General features: G+C 31.8%; 3 protein-coding genes across 6 annotated transcripts; 2 read left to right on the forward strand and 1 right to left on the reverse strand.

Annotated features, from left to right (window-relative positions):
- The first annotated feature begins 676 nt into the window (after positions 1–676).
- On the forward strand, positions 677–4,716 carry LOC121211039 (heparanase-like protein 1). Of its 4 annotated transcripts, XM_041083221.1 has the most exons (11): positions 684–951; positions 1,297–1,374; positions 1,532–1,803; positions 1,932–1,968; positions 2,243–2,426; positions 2,590–2,738; positions 2,827–3,060; positions 3,154–3,343; positions 3,456–3,581; positions 3,739–3,838; positions 3,968–4,716. In XM_041083221.1, the coding sequence occupies exons 3-11, from the start codon at positions 1,594–1,596 to the stop codon at positions 4,355–4,357; spliced, it is 1,620 nt and encodes a 539-aa protein (XP_040939155.1). In that variant the 5' UTR covers positions 684–951; positions 1,297–1,374; positions 1,532–1,593; the 3' UTR covers positions 4,358–4,716. The 4 variants fall into 4 exon arrangements, with proteins under 4 accessions (XP_040939154.1, XP_040939157.1, XP_040939155.1 ...); XM_041083220.1 differs by lacking the exon at positions 1,297–1,374 and having other exon boundaries at positions 677–951; XM_041083223.1 differs by lacking the exon at positions 1,297–1,374 and having other exon boundaries at positions 681–951; positions 1,593–1,803.
- A 638-nt stretch (positions 4,717–5,354) lies between these two features.
- Positions 5,355–9,716, reverse strand: LOC107951249 (probable leucine-rich repeat receptor-like protein kinase At1g35710). Its single transcript, NM_001327587.2, has 11 exons — positions 9,542–9,716; positions 8,815–8,962; positions 8,189–8,260; positions 7,363–7,434; positions 6,921–6,992; positions 6,674–6,817; positions 6,509–6,589; positions 6,341–6,412; positions 6,022–6,093; positions 5,741–5,812; positions 5,355–5,630 (listed from the first exon to the last, which is right to left on the reverse strand). The coding sequence occupies exons 1-11, from the start codon at positions 9,630–9,632 to the stop codon at positions 5,540–5,542; spliced, it is 987 nt and encodes a 328-aa protein (NP_001314516.2). The 5' UTR covers positions 9,633–9,716; the 3' UTR covers positions 5,355–5,539.
- A 3,373-nt stretch (positions 9,717–13,089) lies between these two features.
- LOC121211040 (LYR motif-containing protein 4) lies at positions 13,090–13,654 on the forward strand. Its single transcript, XM_041083225.1, has one exon. It carries the CDS (start codon positions 13,210–13,212, stop codon positions 13,492–13,494), a length of 285 nt encoding a protein of 94 aa, XP_040939159.1. The 5' UTR covers positions 13,090–13,209; the 3' UTR covers positions 13,495–13,654.
- The last annotated feature ends 914 nt before the right edge of the window (positions 13,655–14,568 follow it).

A 14,568-nucleotide genomic window follows, 5' to 3' on the forward strand; every position in this document is an offset into this window, starting at 1 on the left:
CGGTGGAAGGGACATTTTTTTTGTCAAAAGAGGGAAAAGGTAGTCCCTCTTTCTTCTTATTGGAGGATGGACTTTCACTTTTATTTCATTTTCCCAACCTCGTGAATAAAAGAAATTAAACTTTACAACAAACCTAGAGACTTATTGACCTCCAAAAAAATCTGGTGACTTTATTATATAATAATTAATTAGAATCAAATATATGATTATAAAAAAAATAAAGAAAATACATAAAGACCGCTGTTCCAGATTTGGTGAACTATTGTTCCTAGTATAAGTCAAGATTTGGTTAAGGCATTACTTCAACTTAAAACCAACTAAACTTCTTCAACACTACGGAATCTTAAAAAATACCATTAAAAAGCTTCCTCCTTGTTCCACATTTATGTATTAATTTATTTTTAGTGAATTATGAGAGAGTAAAATTTTAACAATAACGTAATTTAAATTTAAATCATACTTAAAGCGATGAACATCAAACCAATACGAGGACGAGGTTCACATTTATATATTAATTAATTGAGTTTTAAGTGATAAATTTTTATATTATATATTTTTTAATTAATTAATTTTACATAATCTGGTCTGCGTGCTTAAAAGGCTTGCAGGTGAACTAAAAAAATGTAAGAACAAATTACTGCTTTTATATTTGCAAGTGTGGTTATTGTTTTGGACAAGAATCTTACTCCTTTTAACATGAATTTTGAGCCTAACCGACAAATATGAGTCCCCACCTATTCCACCAAACATGTTTATCTTGTCTATCAGAACAAAAGAAACAACACCACTAGCCTAAGCCTAAACAGATCCGAGCTTTCTGTTTTGGCTAAACCAAGACTATAGCTTGTTCCATACTGTTGGTGGGTCTGTTTGTTTCCAAAGATAACCTCACTGCATTTTCTCTGTTTGCTTTTTTCCAATGGATGTTTTCTAGCTTCTTTTCTTTTGGAGGTTAGTTACCTTCTTTTCTGGGTTTTTATTTCTAATTGGGGTTCTTTTGTATAGCTCTGCCATTGTTTATGCCTATGGAATGTGTTCTTTGTTTTGTTTTTCTTTTCAATGGGTTGCTTTTAATGTTGTTGAAATTTGAAACTTAGATTGCTTTTCTGGATCTGCGACTTCTTTTATTTCTTGTTCCATTCTTCAGGCATATATGTTTGATTATGTGTTAAGGAATGATACATTGAGACCTGATATATGTATATGTATGTATTATTCACCTCATTACCTTTGCAAGGATTAAAGATTGTTGATTTTGATATTGGAAATATAAATTCTTAAAGTCGGAATTTGCAGTCAAATAGGTAGAACGAACAGCTGACCAAGGTCTTAAAGAATGATTTCTTACAAGTTATTAACAACCTGGAAAGACAGGTGATAAACTGTGTAGTTTAGGACAACTTGCTGTCTGAAACTTGGAAGTTTTCGCCTTTTTTGTTGTTCAAAATTTACTTTTGATTTCACTCATTTCATACAGAATGCCACGATAGATGTTCAGTTTCTGATGCAATCTTATATCGTTGATTCGTAGTTAACATAATAGTTAATACAGTACGGTGGAAGTGAGTGAGGCCCTTACAATTGATTTACAGAATGGAACTGTGCTTCGGTTGGTTCTTACTTGTGGCTTCGATTCCTGCGATTTTTGCTCAAGATATTAGTCATGGATCGATTGTAGTTGATGGAACTATGACTGTTGCTCAAACTGATGATAACTTCGTCTGTGCTACGATCGACTGGTGGCCTCATGATAAGTGTAATTACGACCAGTGTCCATGGCACTATACATCTGTAATGAATCTGGTGAGGCTTAAGAAGAACTATCTTTTTTCATAATAATAAATGATTTTTCTTTGAATTTTGTCAATTCACTTCTCAAGAAATCGAAACACTTATTGTAAGAGTTCAATCTGTTGGTTTGTTTCTAACAGAACTTGTCTCATCCTTTCCTTGCCAAAGCTATCCAAGGTTTGTATTTCTTCATCAGTAATGATACAGCTTTATCTAATGTTTCTCGGGCTTAGGTGTGAGTGTCAGATTCGGTTACGTGTCTGGCACTGGCATGTTCAATCTTTCTTTGAGTTATTTCATGTATTTGGAGGGTCATATCTCCATACCTCTGTCCGGATATGTGTCGGACATAAGGACTTGAATGAAGAGTCGAAGTGATGTTTTTATCAGTACGTTGTTGAATTTTTACTTCCCGAAGCATGATACTACTCTATGTTCCTCACTTTGTTAGCTTTCAACCGTTTGAGGATAAGAGTTGGAGGCTCTTTGCAAGATCAAGTGTTGTATGATGTCGGCAATTTAAAGTCCCCTTGTCATCCATTCCAAAAGATGAAAGACGGATTGTTTGGATTTTCAAAGGGATGCTTACACATGGAAAGGTGGGATGAGCTGAACCGTTTCTTCAAAGAAACAGGGTAAGATTCTCGCATTTCAATACTGTTATCCCTCTTCTCCAAAAGGAAACATGTTTCAGCTTGCCGAAACAGGCTTATATTGGTTGAGTTCGATTAGCTAAGGCTTGCAATGTTTTCCAAGTTTTTGATGGATTCGATACTCACTTGAATCTCACACTCGCAGAGCAATGGTGACATTCGGCCTGAATGCTCTCCATGGGAGACATAAAATAAAGAGGAGCCTTTGGGGAGGGGATTGGGACTCTAGCAATGCGCAAGATTTTATGAAGTACACCGTTTCAAAGGGATACCAGATAGATTCATGGGAATTCGGTAGAGAATCATAGACAAAGCGCTTTACAATTATATATCCGTACTTTCTTTCTCTTCTCGCCTCTAATGTTTGTCATTGTTGTTTTAGGTAATGAGTTGAGCGGAAATGGTATTGGTGCACATGTTCATGCCGACCAGTATGGAAAAGACTTGGTCAACCTAAGGAGAATCATAAATGAGTTATATAAAGGCTCGCAATCTAAACCATCACTCGTAGCTCCTGGAGGATTCTATGATGAAGAGTGGTTTGTCAAGCTTCTTCAGACCTCGGGCTTTGGTGTAATCGATGTCATGAGCCATCATATGTACAATTTGGGTGCAGGTGTGTTCGGATATACCAAAGTGTTTGAATGCATGGATGCATTCCTATTTGATCCAGCCTACGTTTAATGCTTAATCCCAGTTTTTATTTCAGGTGTTGATCCGAAACTCGTTAGTAAAATATTGAATCCAGATCACTTAAATAAGGCAGCATACACATTCGGTAATCTTACACACATCATCCGGAGGCACGGTCCTTGGACTTCTGCATGGGTTGGAGAGTCCGGTGGGGCTTATAACAGCGGTGGTGCTCACGTGTCCAATACATTCGTCAACAGCTTCTGGTAATCATACTTTCTCAGCTGATTTAAATCCGTACAAAACATCAAGTTTTAACGCTAATATATTGTTATGTATGAATACTCCAATTTTCCTTTCTCTTGTACATGACATCAGGTACTTAGATCAGCTCGGAATGGCATCGAAATACCATACTAAAGTATATTGTAGGCAAACACTAATTGGTGGCAACTACGGTCTTCTCAATGCGACAACATTTGTTCCGAATCCTGATTATTACAGGCAAGAACTAGAGATTTAATTTTCTTTATCTGCGTTTTGCTTGTCTATCATTTAAATGTTTGATCAAATTGAAAGATGTCGAAAACTTTTTTGTTTATGACCGTGCCGAAGTTGTATGGAGATTCCTAACACCTTTTGTTTTAATGGTCTTAAACAGTGGACTTCTATGGCATCGGTTAATGGGTAAAGTGGTTCTAAATGTCGAAAGCCATGCTTCGCCCTTTCTTCGATCTTATGCCCATTGTTCGAAAGGAAGAGTAAGTCAGAAATTTTGCTTTTATACCACTTATTCTTTAAATTGTTTTGCATTAATTCCATGAAACCATTATTTGAAGATGAAAATATAAGACTGTTTCATTGATTATGATCTCGGCATCATGTTGCAGACTGGTGTAACTTTACTCGTGATCAACTTGAGCAATCAGACGAATTTCATAATGAATGCTCAAAACAGCATCAATCTGAAGTTGGCTGCGAATGAACAAAACATTAGCAGGGACAGCTTCACACATAGTCTTAAGAAAACATTCTCCTGGGTCGGAACCAAAGCTTCCGACGATGCTCTACTCCGAGAAGAGTATCATTTAACACCAAAAGACGGATACCTTAGAAGTCGAACTATGGTTCTAAATGGCATCCCTTTAGAACTTACAAGCACCGGAGACATCCCATCACTAAACCCCGTCCGTGTTAACGTGAAGTCTCCAATAACCATCTCGCCTTTGTCAATTGCATTCATAGTACTCCCCAACTTCGAAGCTCCAGCTTGCGGGTAATTTTCCTTTTTATTTATTTATAAAATATCTTACTCTAACATTAATGTCCGACACATATTCAAATATGAATATGAGGTATGATCACTAAATGTATGAACATACCTATGTCGGGCATGTATTAGTATTCAATATCGCCCAGAGTCCGGCTTACAATAATGGAGGGTTGATTTTTTTTTTTTTCACAAGAAGGGTTGAATGTGATAATAGCAGAATTATTAGTTTTCTGGGCAATTGTAATTATCACTAGTTTCTGCGATAATGTTATCGATAATAAGCACAACTGTATAAATCATTGTTATTTACTGTATTGTACTGTAAAATTATATTATATGAAATTGTATGATGTTTTTACCATAGTATTTTGAGTGTTTTTTTATCTTATTTAAATGGTAAGGTTGTATATATGATACAATTACTGTTGATTGATGTAATATTCTAGAATAAGTTCTATGCATGCCAACATGTGCCCTATCCTATACTTAATATATGTTTATGCGGTACCATGCGCGCGCGGTCTCACGTGTGACCTCGCAAGGAAGTGTAAGTACCCCTTCTACGAACACTTAACACCATGCAAGCTTGGTATACAAGCTTAACATGCGGATGGTATAAAATTCGATCCAGATCCATTAATTGCGAGTTGCGAGTCGATAATAATAAGTATTATAACAAGCTTGTAAGAAATTTGAGCTAAATTTTAAATTTTGAATTTTTGCTTGACCTCAATCAATATTTACAATTAAAGGCAAGAGTTTGATATGATATAAAAATAAAACAACTTTAAACCTTTTTTTTTACTGTTTGAACTCCATTTTTTTTCGATTTTGAATTGATTTTTTAGATCCGTGAACTGTTTGTATCAAATATTATGATAACCTGAAAAATTTCAGAGCCAATTAATTTTTTTTATTACTAAAAGAATGATAATTTTTTCATTAATTTTCTTGGTTACAAAATAATAGCTACAAAAATTGAAAATTTCATGAATATAAAACGTGGTATTAGATCATTCTCCAACTTTAATTCCAGATTTGAGCTGTTTTTCCTTAAAAACACCACATACAAAGACAATAAAGAACTGAGTTCATATCTACAGTACAAATATTACTGAGTTTGGATAACTAGAAATCCATGGCCATGAGGTTTGATAGTAATAAGGCTTGTGTTCTTGACAGTTTTTAACTAAACCAAGAAATCTGCGTCCGAAAGTTCAAGGACCTTGTGTGCACCAATGGGGTTTACGCCAGGCCGGAATGCGTTTCCTTCAATATACCTGAATTTGAAATTTAAAAAAAGTTAGATATTCATTTCATTTTTCACCTTAAACGTGTATCCGAAAGTCACCATTTTCCTTGAAAATTAAGAGGATAAAGGGGAACTCACAGTTCTTTCAAGAAAGGATGCTTGTAGAATGCATCGGGAATCCGGCCTGAGAATTGGTTATGATCCAAATACCTGTTGATTGTTGAAGTCCAAGAATAGAAGTTAAACATCGCAACAATTGCAATCATGCAAATAAAAACCATCCATTCGCGACCACCATTTTTCCGTAAGATTTCATCGCAATGATCACAAGAAGAACATTTCCAGAAAGAAAGGAGACTCAGTAAGAAAATAATACAGATATCCAAATGAACCTCGAGTTGAATGTGACAAAATCTTACAAATATGTCAATTTAGGAATATGGGCAAGTGCTGTTGGTATTGCTCCAGACATCTTGTTGTATGAAAGGTACCTGTAACAAGTACAAAAAAGTTTTAAGGGACTCCAAAGCTGTAAAAGAAGAAGAATTTCATGATATTACATTACTCAGACTTGGATGTCAAGTCTCGGATATGGATATATGTCTAAGTCTAAATGTGTTTAACACAAATGTTGGACATGGATGCTTCAAGGAAAATTAGGAGTCAGAATACCAAGCATGGTACTGATTGCTTATATACATAAACACACATAGACATATATATGTTACTGGAACTTACAATATCTCCAAATTTGTCAAATTTGCCAGCTGAGCAGGAATTCCTCCAGTCAAATAATTGTTATTCAAATACCTACATTTGCAACCTTAAGAAAAACTGTGCATTTGATCTAATATGGCAAAACATAAATCATTTCATAAAACATTCAAATATTGAAATATAACTTACAAATTACGTAGAACTGGAAAGCCTCCTTCAATACGAATAAGCTCCCTAATGGTACTGACCAAATGATTATTACCGACATCCCTGACAAAACAAAAAATACCATTTAGCGCAATAATTATTAAAAAATCATCAGAGTGGTACAGAAAACGGTAGAGAGAATATTACAAGTGCCGAAGATTTTGTAAAGTGCCCAACTCTGCTGGAACTCGACCAGTGAAACGGTTTTCTTGAAGGTAGAGATAGCGAAGCTCGGGTAGATTTGCAAGCTCCCTTGGAATCTCACCCTTAAAATTGTTAAAGCTCAACGACCTGAAGAAATTTTGACTTAAATGTTAAAGAACCTCCGACATGCATGTACAAACACATTCAACTATAAAAGATAGATGTCAGTGATTATAAAAAGGATACTCACAGATGGGTTAGTCTTTTCAGCTCACCGATCTCAGGAGGAAGGACATCTTGGAGTTTATTCCACCTCAAATTTCTGGCAGTCCATCAAAACATATTATCAGATTAAAGACTACAAAATTTCGATTTTACCTAAAATTTTATTTGTTGTTCTTTCATTAAAGATGAATTGCATTTCTAAATATTGGTCCAAAATCTAGATATCAGGACATGGTTAATATCCAATTATGACGCTTGAATGAACTGATGGGTGTAACATAGCAAGTAAAAATGACATGATTAAAATACTTTACATAGCATGCTATCCTAGCCGGCATATTAAGTATATTTTGGAGCAACCACTTCAGTAACAACAATGACCTCAAAATAACAACTGCTTCACTTACGGGAAAATACAGCATATAACAGTTTTGAAGAAAAACAAGACATAGGAAAAGAAAACATACAACATTCTAAGTCGTCTAAGGCGTCCAATTTGGGGAGGAATTGGGCCCGTAAGCTTGTTGTTATGGAGATCCCTGCCATATTAGCAAAGTCGAGAAGGAAGAAAGACTTCCAGTTAGAACTCTCAAGTAAAATCCAGAGGCTAAAACATCTAAATGGTGACCCCCATGCTTATGACTAGTTCGTATATGTAAATTACCTTTTTCTTGTTGAGAACCAAGACTGACCACATTAAAATACTAGATGGCAAATTGTTTCATCACTACTTCAGGTGATTGTAATTTATGCAAACAATTAAAAGCATAGAATGCAAGTGAGAATGTATAAAACTATAAATTACAGACGTGAACTTATACAGATAAGCAAATCCACTTTAAGTTGTAGTAACGCAATGGATGCCAGTGAAATGGTCTTGGACAATATCAGAGAGGCAAACAGAAGAAACCGAGCTTGCATCAAGCTTTCAAGCTATTGACCCAATGTTTTTTCTCCATTTTTTTTTCCACACCTTACAACAACAAAGAAGTGAACAGGTTGCGTATTCACTCATACACATTTACTGCTTTAAAATGCCAAATTCATCTGCATGGTCTACAGACCAAGAACAGGAAATGGAACTCCAAAAACTCAAGTAAATGCAATATTCTAACTAGCAGAGGACTCCAAGAGAACTTGTGGAGACTATATTGTAAATTGAAAGATTTGGTTTACAGGGGATTATATCGCTATTTTGAAGCATGGATTAAAAAATAAACAACAAAGAAAAGGTTTTATGAACCTTATGAAAACAAATATTTTAGCTTATTAGAGAAGAAAGAGAGAACTTACAGCCTTGTTAAATCCAACAAATTAGTTACGGCAATAGGAAAAGGACCAACAATTGATACTGCATAGACTTCCCTGTAAGAGAAAACGGTCATATTCACAAGCTAGTGTCAGAGTCAATACAAATCGATAGAACTAGATACAATATTCAGTCAACACAGAACAAAATCACTTGAGTATCTTTGCCCTTGCCCCAAACATAAGTATGTTGGAGTAAAAATGAGAAAGCAAAAAGCATTGGACTTCAATCATAACAGAAAAGAACTCACTTGTGTATCTTCCCGATAAACCAGAAAATAAAGATGAACAGAACAGTTGGAATAAAACATAGAATGAAGCAAAAGGCGTTTGCAATGTTATTAGGTTGCATTCATGAAGCAAAATCCTTCCCTTTCTCTAACAAGAATATTAAGCATTTTATTGAGGACTCCAACTCTACGTTTTTCTTTAAGTACCCATATTAATCACCCATGTCCAACGCCATACCCATACATGGGTATGGGGATATAACCCTCCAAATACATGGAAAAACATAAAATATAATTTCAACATACTCATTTCAGACACATACATGTATCCAACTTTCAGATCCAAAGTCCGAGGAACTTTAAGGCAGCAATGATACTTACAATTCGGTAACAACTCTATAGTCTCCTTGAGTAGAACATGTTACACCAGACCAAGGTGGTAAATCACCATCTCCACAGGGATCATCTCCAATCCATGCATATACCACTCTCCATCCAAGTGATGCTTTAATCTCATTTAAGGCTTTTACTGCAACAAAATACAAACTATTATTCCATTGCTCCGTCACTTATATTTGTTTTATTTACTGTTCTTATGGTGATAACCTTAAAATTCATACTCAACAGTAACAATAAACAATAGAGACATTCCTAAAAACCTCTACTCAAAAGCTTTAACCGTTGTACTTTCCAATTAGAAAACTAAGATTCATAGGTTTTTAACCAAAAAATGAAGTGTCAAAGCCATTAAACCTAGATCAATTTAAGTGCATTTATCACCTACATTGCTCTACAAAAGTTCAAGCTAAATGGATCAAAAGTTAAAATTAGTTGTCAATCTGATTCCAAAAAATATTAAAAAATAAATTAATTAAAGAAGCAAAAATATCACAGATTTAATTCATAAATATGAACACAATTACTGAAAGAACCAACTTACTAAGTACTAAAACAATTTTTTCTTTTTATTACAGTTCAATGAGTAGAGTTCAAAGAAAAGCTTTCAGTTCTTTCTTAATCAATTCTTCCAACAGTTTCTCGGAAACCAAACAGAACAAAAAATAAGAGAAGATCTAGAAGAAAGAAGCAAACCAAAACTTAAACTTACCATCTCTCTTGAGAGTTTTGGAGTTAGCAATGGAGATTGAGAAAGCGAAAATAGAAATCAAAATCAAAGTTAGCGAGTAAAAGGATGCCATTTTTGGAGGTAAATAAACAAAGAGAGATCTCACCCCAAAGAGACCACAACTATATCTTTTCTTATAATTCTTATATATTAAATTGGAAATTCGGCTGAATTTCAATTCACCGTCTTTTCTTCTTCTATTTACACACTAGCTTTTCACTTTTTTATCGTTGATATTTTCAGACATGAATTGAAATCCTTAAAAAATGCCAAGTTTTTTAAAAAAAAGAAAAATATGAGAATTTTTAAATTTTAAATGCCAATTATTTTATCTTTGCAATTTTACTTTTGAATAATTCTTTACTGCGTTTTTTTTAAATATAATTTTTGAAGTTTTTTTCTCAGAAAAATGATTTATGTATTAAAAATTTTAGATTATTGAAAAAAAAAGGGAAAATAATTGATTGTTGAACCTAAACGGTAAAACTAATTTATTTTATATCAATACAGCTTTGTATAAAAAAATAAGTAATAAAATATAATTTACGCGTTATTATTCAATTCAAAAATTATACTTTTTTCCAAAGAAAATTCAAATTTTATTTTCCATAAACAAACCTATCTGCCTCCAAATAGTATATAATTATGGTTAAATTATGTTACAAGTCTATTTATTTTGTTAAATTTAGGTTAATTACAACATTATTATTTTAGTTACATGGTCATTAAATAAGTTTTTTTATTTTAAAATATTGCGTCAATAATTTTAACAAAAAAATTTAATTATATTAAAAATTATATTTAAATTTTAAAATTTGAAAAATAAAAAAACTAAATTCATAAGAATAAAAGTATATGAACTAAATTCTCAATTATGAAAAATACAGATACTTCACTTATATTTATATATTGTTTACCAAAAAAGAAAAGAAATCAGGCAAAAAAAATAAAAGATTAAATAAGAAATTCAATATAAAATATATATATATATTTTATTCGTAAGAATATTTAAGTGATAATATTGAAAACTTCTTATTTTTGTTGTTTATCACCCAATTTCAAATTTTAAATTCAAATTAATAAATTTACTTTTCTCCTTAAAAATCCCATCTCCATGGTTAAATTCAATTTTCAAATCTTGATTAAAAAAATATTTATGTAATCTACAATCATACGGTTCAGCTTAAATGACTTAATATGAATATTATATATAATTTTTTTTTTAAATATATATAAAATAAATAGTAGCAGTTCCCTCTTGCTTTACGAAAATCGAAAAATGAACCTATAATTAAAAATTAAAATTTACACAATTTATGAAAATTGAAAAATTAGTTTAATTTAACTTCATATGCAATAATTTAATAAAAATTAATTATTTAATAAATTATATGTTTACATGTTTATTAAGAATTGAATTACTTTCTTAGTTTTTTAAAATACAAATATTAAATTCTGGCAAGGTAAAACAAAAGGACTAACTTTTCTGTTTTAATAAAATAAAAAGATAAAATTCATATCAATAAAATATTGAAACCATGTATTTTTCGTTAGCCGACCAACTTGAGTCAAATAAACTATTTCCATCTTTTCTTAAATCGGTTAATTTTTTTATTATTTAGAAAAAACTTTTCTTAAAAAAATTTTGATCTAGCTGGCCAAGCCTAAATAGTAGAGGTGTGCATGGCCGGGCGGCTCGGCCCGAAGGCCCGTCTGAAAATGGGTTTGGACAAAAAAAAGCCCATTTAGAAAACAAGTCGGGCCCTAGGTAAGATTTTTTTAGTCTAGGCTCGGCCCGGCCCAATTTTAATATTAAATTATTTTTAAAATTTTTTTATTTTTAATTTTAAATAACTTTAGTACTTTGACTTTACTCTTTTTGTTGTTTTTAATGTTATTTTGATATTGTAAAACTTTTGTTATTAATATAATTTGGTTCTTAATTTAGTTCTAATTTGTTTCAATTTTTCAATTTTAATATAATTATTTTTTATTATATTTTTAATTTATGTATTATTTTAAGAATTATTTGTCTCATTTTTTATTTGTTTTTTTGTTTTAATATTTATTTTTATGTTTTTAAATGTATTTGATTTATTATATTTTAATTTTTTTATTTAATAAAGAAAAAAATTAATATAGTTGGGCCGGGCCGGGCTCGGGCCTACTATTTTTTTCTCGGGCTGGGCTTGGACAAATTTCTAGGCCCATATTTCTGGCCGGGCTGGGCCCAGGCCTTAAAAACGGGCAAAATTTTTTAGGGGCCCGGCCCGACCCATGCACACCTCTACTAAATAGTAAATTTTACAAAATTAATTATAAATATCAATATAATAATATTATTTTAGTAAAAACATTAGTTTGTTCATTAATATGTTTTTCAAATCGACTTGATCTTGAAATCGATATAAGTTTGTAGGTAAAAGTATCATGGAAGTCTTTGTACTAAAAATCGGATTGCATTTTACCTTTTCTATTTGAAAAATGAAAAAATTAATTCATTTACAGTAGATCAAAGAGTAAGTCAATCATTTTGTCAAAAATTTCTTCAATTTCTATCGTGAAGTAATGAGGTGATTGACGAAGCAAGTAGGAAACAATTCATGACAGTGCCACGTATATCTCATGCTGAAAAAATATTTAAAAAAAACATAATTTTTTAAATAATTATTTGAAAAACCACGTCGAGGATGAACCTGAACAAATAGTTGTCCAAATTTAAATGAATATATACCACTGATTCTCCAAGTTCATCCTAAATGTAGTTTTACAAACAATTATTAAATTTTATTAAAAATCAATAAAAATATAATAATTTATTTAAAAATATTAAATTTATCAAAACTTAATAAAATATTAAAAAATTAATTTAATTTGAAAGAAATAAATAACCAAAATTTAAATAACCTTACCAAATTCAAAATAATAAAATCTATAATTTTCTTAGTTAGCTATAGTTATATAGATAGTAATTTAAATAACTTGTATCTCAATGATGATAATTAACTTGTAATTCAAATATTTATTGTAATTTTAAATGATTTTTATAATTCTTAATGTTTTTTTATAAATTTTTATAATGGTTGAAAAATTATGTCCAAAATTAACCTGGATTATAAAATTTGAACAGCCATTTATTGATATTCAATTTTGATGTGATTTTATAAATAATTATTAAAAAAACTATTTATTTATCTTGGTTAGTGTCTACCAAACGATTCAATGAACTTACTCTAATAATTATTTTGAGAAAACAAAAAGAAATTTATTTTTAAAATTTTTTTATTTTTTAAAATATTTATTGCTTATTTACTCTGTTAACCACATCATCACTCAATGTATAAATAGATAATATTTTTAATAAAATGATCAATTTACTATTTAATTTATTATATAGAGATTAATTTACTTAAAACATAATCTAAATTCAATTATATTTGTACCTAGATTTTTATGGAGGAAAAAAAATCCGGAATCCACAACCGGGTCCGGCCCTTTTTCCCTTAGCCTTGACAAATAAAACGATGCGTAACGTAATTATCGGTCAACATAGAGCGATAGAACAAGGGCAAGGCAAAGATTCTTCCTTTTCCCCTAATACCACTCTCTTTTATCGGAAAACTTTAGAACATTAGAGAGAGAGAAGGCAAATGGCAGCGTCGGGAGTAGCAGGACCGACGAGAACGGAGGTTTTACAGCTTTACCGGTCTCTTCTGCGAGTGGCGCGTCAGTTCAGCGACTACAACATAAGGGAGTACTCAAAACGGCGAACCATTGACGCGTTTCGAGACAACAAGAACCTAACCGACCCTTCCCAGCTCTCCGCCGCTTTCTCCGACGGTAAAGCTCAGCTGGAAGTCGCCAAAAGACAAGCTTTGGTTTATTCACTCTATGCTCCAAAGGTCAAAAGCATAATGGATATTAAGGCTTCTTAGAAAATATTTATCATTACATTTTGACTTGTTCCCTTAGAGAAATAAAAAGGAGTAAACTGCGATTCATTGAGATAAATATTGAATTTTATACTGTATGAAGTGATTTTTGTTATGTATACACTGTTTTGGATAAATGCCATGTAGGGTTTTGTTTGTTTTATACTATATGTGGAATTTTCTTTTTCTTTTTAGGCTTTTTCTTATTGAACTTTATGATTCTTTTAGCTGCTAGATTAGTAAATTTTTTGCACTATTTCGGTGAATGATAATCTGGGTTTTCTGGTTGTGTAGTAGAACTTGAATAGATTTGCAAATTGGATGTACCCTCTTAGTTTAGATTGTTATAAGAAAGTAGGAAATTCGGAAATCATTTCCAGAAGTCATTTTACAAGTCTTTTTACACGAAAGAAACAGCACCCTTCCTTTGATAATTGATGTGTTATTCTTGTGTTTCTTGAGTTAATTGTTTATTTATCCTTGTATCATGTCAAAGCCATGTTTCAAATTTTAGTTATGTAAGTCGATATGATTCAAGTTTTTTATTTTAAAGAACTTAGTCTAAGACTGATATTAGAGTTTTAGATTATTATCTGTTACGTTAAAGTCAATTGCATTTGCTGGTATTGAATCAATGGAAGTTGTCTTGTTACTAGAAGGAAATGTCTTTGATGATATCTTTCGTGTTTTGCCTTGTTTCCCCTCCTTTAAGACAAAGCTGGAGTAGTTTTTTTAAACATGTAGACGTTGGTCCTTAAATCGGGGGAATCCTTTAGTGAAGAAGCCTGTAAAAGTTAGATAGTCATTAGTTAAAAGGTTTTGAGATGTTCAGTTGCATATCCTAGCTTAACTAATTATCGATGTTTTTGGAGTAACAAATGGTAGCATAGTTCTTTGGGAACAAAACTTGGATTGCTTTAACTGAACTTGTATCTAGATTAATGAAGCTTCTATGGCTAGAAAAGAGATTAGGGTGAGTTTGAAATCATATGCAGGCATGACTTTTGTTGGGTAATATTTTTTCATGCTTGATATTAGCAATGGGTAACAAATGGGAAACTGAGCAGATTTAGGTAC

This window comes from Gossypium hirsutum, chromosome A12 (assembly GCF_007990345.1).
Source record: "Gossypium hirsutum isolate 1008001.06 chromosome A12, Gossypium_hirsutum_v2.1, whole genome shotgun sequence".
Taxonomy (NCBI): Eukaryota; Viridiplantae; Streptophyta; class Magnoliopsida; order Malvales; family Malvaceae; genus Gossypium; species Gossypium hirsutum.

What these genes read in the sequence shown, in the direction of transcription:
- LOC107951249 (NM_001327587.2), bottom strand. Translation starts at nt 9,632, where the DNA reads ATGGCATCCTTTTACTCGCTAACTTTGATTTTGATTTCTATTTTCGCT. An exon ending in ATTCCTAAATTGACATATTT is followed by an intron (nt 5,813 to 6,021) that starts GTAAGATTTTGT and finishes AACAATCAACAG; the next exon opens with GTATTTGGATCATAACCAAT. An exon ending in CATCCTTTCTTGAAAGAACT is followed by an intron (nt 5,631 to 5,740) that starts GTGAGTTCCCCT and finishes TTTCAAATTCAG; the next exon opens with GTATATTGAAGGAAACGCAT.
- LOC121211039 (XM_041083220.1), top strand. Translation starts at nt 1,594, where the DNA reads ATGGAACTGTGCTTCGGTTGGTTCTTACTTGTGGCTTCGATTCCTGCG. An exon ending in ACATTCGTCAACAGCTTCTG is followed by an intron (nt 3,344 to 3,455) that starts GTAATCATACTT and finishes ACATGACATCAG; the next exon opens with GTACTTAGATCAGCTCGGAA. An exon ending in CCCATTGTTCGAAAGGAAGA is followed by an intron (nt 3,839 to 3,967) that starts GTAAGTCAGAAA and finishes ATCATGTTGCAG; the next exon opens with ACTGGTGTAACTTTACTCGT.
- LOC121211040 (XM_041083225.1), top strand. Translation starts at nt 13,210, where the DNA reads ATGGCAGCGTCGGGAGTAGCAGGACCGACGAGAACGGAGGTTTTACAG.